Below are 12,665 nucleotides of genomic sequence, written 5' to 3' on the forward strand. Positions count from 1 at the left end.
CACTGGCCGCGGTTCGCCGTCCCAGACCAATGGGGGCGGAGAGAAGCGGCACGGGCGAGCGATGTGCTGGCCGCAGCTTCTCGCCGCCCCCATTGACCCGGGATGGCGAACCGCGGTCAGTGGGGGCCGCGATCGGCCGAACCTGCCGCGTCAGCAGGTAAATAAAACTGGCCCGGCCCGCCAGGGTGCTTACCCTGGCGAGCCGCGTGCCAAACGTTGCCGATCCCTGATCTACCCAGTCCCCTTTGTTCTCAATGAGAGTTGCTGGGCATTGAGTGATCTAGCCTCTTCATTAATAAGTCAAGCTTTTGAAAGTGTTGGGCACCCATACTTGAGCCAGGATTTTTCGAAAGCTCAGCTTCCCCTTAGGCACCCAAATGAAGTGGCCAGATTTTCCAAGAGCATTCAACACCCAGCAGCTCTTATGGACAAGAATGGGAGCTGCAGGATGCTGACTTCCTTTGAAGGCCTAGCCACTTGTACATTTAGGTGCCTGAGGGCTGTGTTCAAAGTGTCTACACAAGGCCAGTCTTGTATTTGGAACTATATGTAATTCATTTTGAAGTTAGGTAAACTGTAAAACCTATTTGGGAAGTTAAATTTTGGATCTGAAGCACAAACTATACAACTGATATTTTAAAAGTGGTCTAAACATTGGGGCTGTTCCTTCTGCAAGAACAGTTATCAGTACTCATCTCTATGAGCTAGTCTCCAGACATCACAGTTAGTGAGTCACAGATGAAGCCAGCTGATTGCTTATAACTGTAGTTTGTAGGGCAATCCCACCTCTGAACTGGCTACCCCAGTGCTCTAGTTCAGGAAGGCAGTGACATGGGAGGAGATCAATGGAGGTTAAACACCTAAATACTTCTGAGGATCTCAGCCAGCTCCCAAAGAAGGATCCACTTTCTAATAATATGGAAGGTGGATCTTTCTTCACACAACAAAGGCGTCCCTTCAGCAGATGGGACTACAGCTGTGAGATGCAAACAGAATATGGTGATTCTGGATTTAATCATTACAAATACGGACAGACAGGTGCATGGTAACTGTGAGAACAGCTCAGTGAATGGCCTAGCAAGTATAGAGGTGGTCGATTTCACAAGACTCAGAACAAACGTCTGCTGAACAGTCAGGAAGAAGGTGTGATCAAGGTAAATACTGGTGCCAAGACATAGCTACAAGAAGCAGATTGCGTTCCTATTGCTCAACAAACCCCACATTAAGGGAATAAGCAGCTGGTTTTCTTAAGTGCCGTGTCTTGGCATATCATAGGATGAAGTGCACCAGTACACAGGTTTGTAGGTGTAGATCCTCGGCTGCTGTAAGGTATCATAGATCCATTGGATTTAATGGAGTTATGACAGTTTATGATACTTGATGATTTGCCCTGTAATCTCCATATATCTGTTCGATACAATGCAAAAAATAATTTTATAAAACCAGATATTACATATATTACAGTAGTAGTTTTCTTTATAGTTATCCATTAAGGTTTTAAAAGTGCTACACATTATTTTCAATTGCAGGATGTTCTTTGGCTTGCAACCATACCATGTAGAGGATTAGTGAACTGTATATATTTTCCAGCAAAAATCTCTTCTCTTGTAGACATTAAAGAAACATTACAATGCAAATGCATTAGGCTGAATGGCAAAGATGACCAAAGCATTTAGAATGGCAAGTGATTCAGACACAATTGTCTGTGTATATACTGCTATAGAATTGAATTAATATACGTTTGGCCTCAAGATATACGAGACAGTCAAAGCTGATTTTAATAACTAGACTTTTTCTCAGAATCAAATTTCATCACTAATACAGCCTCATCTAACATATGGGTATTCTTATCTTGCATATGAAAGTGCTCTACAGTATTTCCCATGATATTTAAAGAAGATTAATAATTTTTAATTTTTACTACATCTCTAGTGACAACTAGTCTTTAAGCTGGGCAAATTTTCCTTCATTATGATACTGTAAATCAAGCGAGTCTAGAGTTGTCACAGAATCCGTTCAGTTTAAAAATCTCACAACATTCAGGGAAGTACACAATCTGAATTGACAAGTTACACATCCACCCACCAGCAGTCAACACAAGCAGTCTCTCAGGGTCACGAAGCAGCTGTTAAAAGTAGAATGAATATAGGGTATCTTCATTAGTGGATATAGTCTTGTCCAGTGATTAAAGGCAAAGGGAAACCAATGGCAACGGCCAAAGCAAACACTCAACCCAACAACCAAATGTATATAAATTCTGATATTTCATGATGCTAATGTGGATCTTGAACAAAGGAGTCTTTGGGCTAGCTTCTCAAGCAGCACAGATGCTCTAATAAGGCAGATGGAAATTCCCTAGTACAGTGAAAATCCTGGAGGGACATAAAACTGACTTAGCTAGCTCTACACCACCCACTCTCCGCCCCCCAGAAACATGAAGTTCATCCTGTGATCCAGCAATCCTTAGAGAAGTGCTCCTGCCATCTTAAGATCAAGTGCTCTGGACCCCAGCCATCACCTGCATTAGGGGAGCAGAAAAGTGGCTTACAGCCACTTCTCCCACCCCACCCCCACACTGAGTAGAGCTTGACATAAGGACTTGGCCTTTGCTGTATATTACAATCCTATCTTAGAGAATTACACTGCGGTCTATCACTGCTATACCTGAGCATCTTACATGTTAAAAAAGTCAATGGCAATAAAGTCCCAACCATTATTATTTAAAAGATTACTTTTAATACATCTCTACCTCGATATAACGCTGTCCTCAGGAGCCAAAAAAATATTACCGCGTTATAGGTGAAACCGCGTTATATCGAACTTGCTTTGATCCACCGGAGTGCGCAGCCCCGCCCGCCTGGAGCACTGCTTTACCGCGTTATATCCGAATTCGTGTTATATTGGGTCGCGTTATATCGGGGTAGAAGTGTATTTCAAAAAAAGTTGAGCCATTGGTCAGCTCTACATCCAGTCAAAAAAACCTGAAAAGTTTTCATTAATTTTATTCTGGTTTGACTTATTCAGTGGCAAGACAGGAATATTTTTTTCAGAAGGATAAATGAGAGGGCAAGATCAGTTTCAGTGTAACCTGACTGGCAGCTCCTGTATTTCTCATGTCGCCCAAGTACAAAAGGTATCTTATTTCACAAAGATCTGCTTTTGTCATGATCAATTATTTATATTAAATGCCAGACTTTATGGACTGCTGGTCCAATCTGATATGGTAATTTGAATGTACGTCTCCAGGCAGTAGGATGACCACCTACATTTCAAGGAGTAAAGGACCACAAGGCCTTATTTAATGAGACAGCATCCCATGTGACACGTCACCCCATATTCTTCATAGTGATATTATTACGATATGATTATAGAATAATTATGATGTAGTTTATGCAAGATAAGTCATGTGAGTGGTCATTGGAAAAGTTAAGGTTTGCTGAGTATGATTATCCTATTTGAATGCATGTATCATTTTTGTATCTGAAGTTATCAATATTGATTATGTTCAGTATCTGTACTTCAAATGTAGTTACACTTGGGTAACGCCCACTAGATAGTGGGTGGGGAAGGGCCTATTCAGGGAAATGGGCCATTAGAAAGAACAATAGGCCCTAAGAGAAGCTTATCTCCCACCTGGTGAACCTTCCTAAGAACACTACAGACAGCCTGAGAGTAATGGCTGCTATGACTCTACAAGGACATATGACCAGGCCACATGACGCTGGACTCCATTTGGGGATGTCAATGTTTTTCCCACAGACTAGTCTGGGAACCAAGCTTTGGAACAAAGAGTTCCCGCCATATGCAAAAGCTATATAAGACAGGGATCAGGAGTACTTGTGGCACCTTAGAGACTAACAAATTTATTTGAGCATAAGCTTCTGTGGGCTACAGCCCACTTCATCGGATGCATAGAATGGAACATATAGTGAGGAGATATATATACATACAGAGAACATGAAAAGGTGGGAGTTGCCCAACCAACTCTAAGAGGCTAATTAATTAAGATGAACTGTTGTCAGCAGGAGAAAAAAACTTTTGTAGTGATAATCAAGATAGCCCATTTAAGACAGTTTGACAAGAAGCTGTGAGGATACTTAACATGGGGGAAATAGATTCAATGTGTGTAATGGCTCAGCCATTCCCAGTCTCTATTTAATCCTAAATTGATAGTATCCAGTTTGCATATCAATTCAAGTTCAGCTGTTTCTTGTTGGAGTCTGTATTTGAAGCTTTTCTATTGCAAAATTCTGTTACTGAATGGCCAGAGAGGTTGAAGTGTTCTCCTACTGTTTTTTGAATGTTATGATTCCCGAAGTCAGATTTGTGTCCATTTATTCTTTTGCGTAGAGACTGTCCGGTTTGGCCAATGTACATGGCAGAGGGGCATTGCTGGTACATGATGGCATATATCACATTGGTAGATGTGCAGGTGAATGAGCCCCTGATGGTGTGGCTGATGTGATTAGGTCCTATGATGGTGTCACTTGAATAGATATGTGGACAGAGTTGGCATCGGGCTTTGTTGCAAGGATAGGTTCCTGGGTTAGTGTTTTTGTTCTATGGTGTGTGGTTGCTGGTGAGTATTTGCTTCAGGTTGGGGGGCTGTCTGTAAGCGAGGACAGGTCTGTCTCCCAAGATCTGTGAGAGTGAGGGATCATCTTTCAGGATAGGTTGTAGATCTCTGATGATGCGCTGGAGAGGTTTTAGTTGGGGGCTGAAGGTAACGGCTAGTGGTGTTCTGTTATTTTCTTTGTTGGGACTGTCTTGTAGTAGGTGACTTCTGGGTACTCTTCTGGCTCTGTCAATCTGTTTTTTCACTTCAGCAGGTGGGTATTGTAGTTTTAAGAATGCTATAGAGATCTTGTAGGTGTTTGTCTCTGTCTGAGGGATTGGAGCAAATGCAAAGACTCCTGGAAACACCTGAGGAACAAAGACTGAACTGAGGGAAGTGCTGGACCCAGGCTAAAGGGATTTCTAGCCTGTGAATGAAGACCTGAGAAACCCAAACTGTAAAGCTAATGCAGCTTGTGCCTTAAGAATCTGCAGCCTGCTTGTATCATTTCCCAGGGTGAGAATCTGCTAATTCATATCCAGTCTATCTAGTATATTAAACTTAGGTTGTGTTTTTGTTTATTTGCTAAGTAACCTGCTTTGATCTGTTTGCTATCCCTTATAATAACTTAAAATCTATCATTTGGAGTAAATAAACTTATTTTTGTTTTAATCTAAACCAGTGAGCTTTGACTGGAGTGCTTGGGGAACATCTCTGCTTGGTTACCACAAGTGTGCATTGTTCTCTTCACATTGGGGGAGAGGCGTACCAGGTATTAAACCCATACACTGGCCAGATTTGACCAGGGCAGGACGGTACTGCTCTGGGGTCCTAGGCTGGGAAGCTGGTGGTTAGAGAGCCTGCGTGTAACTGCAGCTGGTGGTGTCTCTACCTGTATGAATGCTGGTGAAAGTGCAGGCCGGAGGGCTTTGCAGCTTATCACAGTAGTACAGTGTGAAAGGGAGCCCAGGCTGGTGGGTCAGGGGGCTCAGTGGTACCCCAGTTTCAGGTGGCACCCCAGGGGGAACCCGTCACACCCACAATATTTTATTTTGGATTAAAAAGACCCACACATTTTATACTGTGACACAAATGTATGATTGTTGCTTGCAAACATTGCTTTAATCAGATCAAATGCTTTTGATTAGTTGTATATTAATCACAGAGAATCACACAACAGACTGTAAACAGGGACCGGAGTCCTGGTCCATTACTGGGGCTTGTAAGTATTACCACAATGCAAAGGAACAACTGCTGTCCATTAACACAGAGCAGGTGATCAGTGGAATGAAATGAATCTTAAAGTATTGCATACTAAAAAATTACCAGCAGTACAATCCAGCTGCAACCCCTTGTGTATTTCAGTTTTACTGGAATGTGAGATGGACGTATGTCATCGTTTAGAGGACTTTTTTTCGTAAGGATGGAAAGACTCTGGGAGATGAGAATGTTGTGTTTTCTTAGGAATATATTATGCTCTGCAGAGGAAGCATGTGATAAAATGTTGCTATGGGAACTATTCTTTATTACATAAATGTAAATTGTCAGGTTTTAGATAATCAATGTAAAAAAACCATAAATGATGCAAATTGGATTTCAAGTTATACACTGGCTTTCCAGAATTTTGTCCTCTGATTCGCTTGATGAATAAATGATTTGCTTTCAAACAAAATTACTTGAACAAGCTTTAAGAACCACACACACAAGCATCAGCTTCACCCCACTCTCTTAGAAATGTCAGAACTTAAGAGAAGTTGTACAGTCAAAACTCTGCTCCCATTTTTCCTCAGGCTGGAATTAGCCCAGATTTACACTGGAGAAACTAGGCGCAGAATATGGCCCGAAGAGCCGACTCACTGATTAAACACATGCCAGGTTTCTTGGAGAAAAACATTAGACCAATTCTCTATCTTCTATCTCACCACAGAGTGATGGAATCCTTCCCACTTTGGAACGAGTCCTCAGACAGCGGTTCACAAAACAAGGATGTTTTCCCCACTAAAGAATTTCACCAGTATTTGCTCACCTCCCACTCCGCCCTGCCCCTCAACCTGCACATGGCTCAATACAACCAGCACCAGCCTCTGCTAAGGCGAACTGGATGAGAGTCTTACTTTAGCCAGCAAGACTCACCAAGATGGAAAGCTGAAGTAACTTGCTCAAGACCATAGACTCAGCATCCGAGTCAAGATTCGAACACAGTAGCACCTGACAACTCAACCCTGTATCCATAAAAATAGCACTTGTAACTTATTATTGTGAAGACAAAAGCAAGAAGATGTGTCACTACACATCTACTGATGTATTTTACTTCTCCAATCTAAATGTATCTAACTCCAGAATACATCAGGAAAATACATCTGTAGTCCAACACACCAAGCTAGAAATCACCAAAATAAAGTGGGATTGGATAATATTGGTGTGTAACCACCCACTTCCAAATTAGCTTAATCACTGCTGTCAGCAAGGCATGCTTAAGTGAACTATAAGACCTATATCATAACCATAAACATATGGAAAGAAGAGAAGAGGCTCTTTTATTCATCTAGATTGTGTCTCTCTCTAAAATACAGCAAACTAAGGCCACAATCCTATTGATAGTTGGGCACATGAGTAGCCACACTGAACTTAATGCGACTTCCCACAAAGTGTGCCAAGTTACTCATGGGCCAGATTTTCAAAGAGCTCAGCTCCTGCGTAGGCACCTAAATGATATGGAAGTGGAAATCTGGACCCAGTTGTGAGTACTGAGCAGCTTGTATTTACCGTTTTCACTATGACAAGGTTAGAGGGATTGCCCGCTACATCCCACAATATATGGAAAGTGATAATTTGATGTACTGTATCCTCATCTAGGAGGAAGGATTGTCCCGTGGTCAGGAAACTAGCCCAGATGTCTCAAGACCTGGGTTCAAGTCCCTGCTTCCACCACAGACCTCCTGCATGACCTGCCCCAGTCATACAGGTAGCTAAGGATCTGGGCTTATCTGCTCTTTTAGGTGCCTAAATCCACCATTTAGGTGCCGCTTACATTCTCAAAGCCACCACTCGGCTGCTGATTAACCTTGTGGGCAGCAAAGTTTACACTGGTAGGCAGCTTTTGAATGCCAAACTGCTGGTGTTTCCCCGTAGCTAACAAGCTGCTCAGAGCCAGAGGCCCCAAAGCAAGATTCTCAAAGTACACAGGGGAACGCCTGTCTCACCAGCAGGCCCAGTCTGAATGCATCTAGGACCAAATATCTGCAGCAGAAGAGCCAGATGCAGGACACTAATAGGTTGAAGGGCAGCAAAGCACAAAAAGCAAGCAGGACAGGAATTTTTTGACAGAACTCTGCTCATGTGTACGTCCAAAACTAAGACCTCTCTTCCTCTGGTTTAGAGAGAACATCATCCCTCGCAAGTAGCCAATCTGGCAGTTAGGGCATTCACCTGGGTTGGGGACACCCAGGTTCAAATTCCTGATTAGGAGCAGGGACTCAAACAGAAGTTTCCCACATCCCAGATGAGTGCCCCAACCATCAGGTTATTGATTAGTCCGGTGTGAATCTCTCTTAAAGCTATTCCGCTTTCCACAAGTTGTCAGTAGACCAGAGAGAGACTGACTGTGGTTAGAGTACTCCCCCCAGATGGGGGAGCCCTTGGTTCAAATCCCAGCTCTGAATCATTGTCCTAACCATCAGGATATTGGCAGGGGGTGAGGTTCTCTCTCTAAACCAGAGAGAGAAAGGTCTCAGTTTTGGCTGCTGAAGCATGAACTATCTAATCTGGCATAGGCACCTGATTCCAGGAGAGGATCCTGAGCAAAGAAAGGCCCCAGTCTCTGGCCCAGTCTGGTGCATAAGCCTCTCTCTCTTCAGCATTTCCTTTCTAGCTACCTGCAGAGGCTCCCGACTCAGGTCGCTGGCTTCTGAGGATCCCTTCCGTAGGTGCCCAACTCTTCCCAAGCATTGTATGGGGAGCCTGGGCACCTAACATGGAGCTGTGCGTTTCACTAGACGGCAAGCTGCCTATGGGTTAGGAGTTGCAATGCAGAGCAGAGTAACACTTAAGTGCCTTTGAGGATCTAGGCCTAAGTTCCCCATCTGTAAGATGGTATCGTATTGGTATAAAATAGCACGTCCTTCCCCACACGGGTGTTTTGAGGATAAAAATCATCCCAGATTGTGAGGTGCACAGATACTACATTAATGGGGGTCATAGGTACCTAAAACAGACCACTCCAGGAGTCAATACAACCCATTGAAAGCTTTGGCTGAAGCAGAATTATGCTGGTACGTATGTGCTGGTTCAGAGCTACAAGTGGGTGTGGTACTGATCTTTAGTCTCTGCAGCACTCTACACAAGCTGGTCTTATATTTAAGTACTTAGGTTAATTATAATTACAGCAAGTATTACTAGAACGAAGTGGAATCTGAAATCTTGGCACTGGAGAGCTGAGACATTTACAGCAAATGCAAGTGGTAAAAAATCTGAAGCCAGGTTATTTCTAGCATTAGCAGTCTGAACTAGTAGTAGAGCGAATATTACACACTGCAAAATTACTCATTGCATGTGTATGGGGCATCAGGTGGGACCTCAGATCCTCAGCACAGACCTTGGCCACTTGAGCTAAAGAAGTAACCCGCTTATTTGGTAGCTGTAGCAAGCCTATTATCTATGCCCCATTGGGTTGGAAAGTCAGTGGCTTAGCAAGGGTATAATTTAGGTCCAAATGTGGGTGCTTGACTTAGAGTCTAGGTCACTGTCCAAATTTTGGTCCTGTTCAGCCTTTGACTCTATGAAGGTTTCAAACTATAAGAGCACTCTCCACACTATGTTTGTCCTGTCTTAGATCAACTGGCGATGGTAAACTGAAAAGTTCTTTAGCTTGGTTAATTATAATTAATACTTGGAAGAAAAGGCAATCAGATTAAGTAAAGGAGAGAACCTTTTAAAAAGAGATTAATTCCAATTCTATGGATCTTAACTAAATAAACCAACAATGAGAGAAAAAATTCAGTCTACATACTATAGGGACTGAGAATACTCTTCCATAAAGAGTGAGCTGCAAGGTTTTACAGTGATAAGTGAAGTTCCACATTGTCTTACTACCACTAACCACTCACTGGGCTTGCTTACATGCCCATCCACCTTCTCCGGCACACCTTTTACAGTTATCTGCTATTTGGAAGTTTGGTCTGTTTGTTTATCTGTTGTGAACTGCATGGTATACTCCTCGTTTGTTTCAATGGGAAATTATGTACACTGTGTTCATTTTGCTTTGTTTTATGAGTGTTTTCCCCCTCCCCAGTATTGACAAATACAATAAAAGTTACCTATAATAAAGGTCTGAATGCATGGCTGTCATGGAGTTCCACCTGAGATGTATTAGGCCCAATAAGTCTATCGGAGAATGCCCAAAATTAAATCCTTCTGTTCGAAGGGTCATACCTACTGTATATATTATACATATACTTGGCAGAATTAGATTTTTAATTTCAATGGATAATACCTATATTTATTTTTAATTTTTTTTGTTATCAATTTAAATTTTCTGCAGTTGGGGGGAATTATGGGGTGAGAAGGTGTCAGATTTTTTTTATGACAGTAGATGTTGAGATTCAAAAAGTTATAGCTTTATCACTGGTAAAGCACAAATTGATATCACATATCAAAACGTACAAAGTAAATCTCCTTAAATCAAACTAATAAGCTCTTAAGCAGTACTTTTCTTACTTTGCTACCTGCAAATTTCAATTATTGATATAAATATTTTTATTGGTTTGTGTGTGTACAGTGAAATCAATGTTTACCAACATTTACTGATAAAAAGCTAATCCTTCCAAGACTAATTATACAGATTCCATCAACATGAGGAAATTACAAGCAGTATCATATTTTAGCTGTCAGAAGACTGCACTGTACAAACTCCATGCACCACTTATGGAAAGTTCTCCTTTTATACTTCCTTGAGTGTCTGTTTTCTGTAACACTATTTATATGCCAAGTAAATATAGATCCAAAAGATCATAACTGTAATAAACCAGCAAAAACTTTTAGATATCCACAGAATCTTTCAAATAAATTCCCATGTGATAAACCTCAGTGTAAAGCTTCAAACCATGAATGATTCGGAGTCACTGAATTAATAATGCAAGGGCTGTTCGTATTGGCATACAACAAAAACCAGAAGGCATTCTAAACTTCTCATAACAAAAGGGTAAGTACATCCAAAAGAAAAATCTATTCTCAGAACCCTCCCACTCCCCACCTTGAACCACCTAACTAGATTGCATATTTTATACAATAAGAAGTATGCTTTGCAGCCTGAAAGGCTGATTAACTGCAGCTTTTAGGTAGCTTGCCATTCTTTGATACCCAGAAGAGAGACAGCAGCACCATATTCTCAATAATACTAATGGGAATTAATCACACGAGAGGAGAATGAAAGCCAAAAGATGTGCCATAAGGAATTGGTCTGCTTACATTATATGCATCACACCCACATTTAAATCCATAAACATTTCACAATAGTAACCAAATGCATATTTGCAAAAGAAAAGGAAGGGGCAGACAGAAGAAAAAAATATCAGAAAGTATAAAACTATTGTGCACCCCCCCAAACTCAGTGAGAGCATTTTAGAGTGTTTTAAGACTAGTACAAATCTCCCTCCCCTCCCCAACACACCTGAGCTTTTAAATCACAAATGCAAACTTTTAATGGGCAAATGGTCAGTCGGTAGGAATACCCAGTGCATGTGGCATCAACACAGCTGCAATTGCAATCCCAGGTGAGATGAATGGTTTTGACAGCCACAAATATTACTGAATTCAAAAGGCACGAGTTTGCATTGCAGGAAGTAAGGTCTTGTCTACTTGGGGACATTCAGGGAAATTAATCCTAATTAACTAAGGGGGTGAATTTAAAGTGGTTTAGTAAACCTGTGTGTGGATGCTCTTTCTCAGAATTAAAGTGGCCTTAATTCAGTTTATTAAGGCCACTTTAATTCTGAGTAAGAGCATCCACACAAGGGTTTAATGGGAGTTAACTAATCCACTAAATTCACACCTTTAGTTAATTAGGATTAAATTTCCTGAGTTTCTCCCTGTACACAAGCTCTAAAAATCAGTCACACAGGCCTTCCGATAGCATCCTAGAGAAAGTTTTAGTTAACACCCCTCCACATATGTCACTGCTCCCTGCCCCCAGTGATTCTCAACAACTCCCCAAAACACACATCTGTTTTAAAAGAAGCCACCAAAAGCCAACCCCACCCCCTATTTCAGAAGCTATCTTCCCAGTTCAGATTCTTTTGTAGCTGCATGTTACTGTCAGACTCTGATCCACCGTCCCTGCCATCAAAAGGCTTGCAGCTCAACAGCAAAGTTAAGTGAACTAGAGCCCTTTGGCAATGAAGATCTTGCTTGTGTTCCTAAGCAGAACAGAGTCCAAGTTCTGGTCTGCCCTTTCCCCAAAACCAAAGTGCATCTGTTCAGAGAGCAGTCTATTGCGCTGCACCTCAAGCTGTTTCTATATTTGTAGTGTGCAAATGACACAGTAGCGATCTGGATTGGGGGCTGAAGGCAACATTATTATTTTTTTTGTTTGTTTTCCCCCTGAGACAGCCACCGAGCAGTTTGCAAAAGAAATAACAATCGGAGCCCTCGCGCATGCTGTCTCCAGCCCTGGCCAACGAGAATGCTAAGGCATGTCACACTGAACCACCAAAAGAGAAAAAGAACAAACAAACAGAAAGGGAAAGCACAAATACTTACACCTAAACGTCTGCTCCTAATCTTTACATACCCTTGCTTCACTATGTCATTAAAATTGGAAGCCATCCTTTTTGTGGGGAGGAGCCGCTCGCCCAAGTTGAATCCAGTCTGTGGCTGAAATGATTCACCAAGCCCACATCCCCTGGAATAATCCTCCTGACCCAGAAACTCAGCGGCAAGAGTTTTAATCCACTTGGGAGAGGGGGGAAGAGGCTAGAGGACCCCCTCTGCATCAGCTGACGGCGCTGCCGGCTGGAATGAGCTCAGCGCTCCAGCTCAGCTCCTCTCCTCTTGCAGAACAGCGGGATCCGCCCTCTGCCTTCCTCACCACCAGGGCAGAAAGCCCCCGGGCCAG

At 42.3% G+C, this 12,665-nt stretch overlaps 1 protein-coding gene across 2 annotated transcripts in view; it reads right to left on the minus strand.

The window, feature by feature from the left end:
* DOK5 (docking protein 5) overlaps positions 1 to 12,376 on the minus strand; it is an 87,849-nt gene extending 75,473 nt beyond the window's left edge. For both annotated transcript variants that reach the window (XM_065414755.1, XM_065414754.1), the window contains exon 1: positions 12,311 to 12,376. In XM_065414755.1, the coding sequence (XP_065270827.1) occupies positions 12,311 to 12,376 (66 nt within the window). The remainder of the gene's footprint in view (positions 1 to 12,310) is intronic.
* Between the last annotated feature and the right edge of the window lie 289 nt (positions 12,377 to 12,665).

Source organism: Emys orbicularis, chromosome 12 (genome assembly GCF_028017835.1).
Source record: "Emys orbicularis isolate rEmyOrb1 chromosome 12, rEmyOrb1.hap1, whole genome shotgun sequence".
NCBI lineage: Eukaryota > Metazoa > Chordata > Testudines > Emydidae > Emys > Emys orbicularis.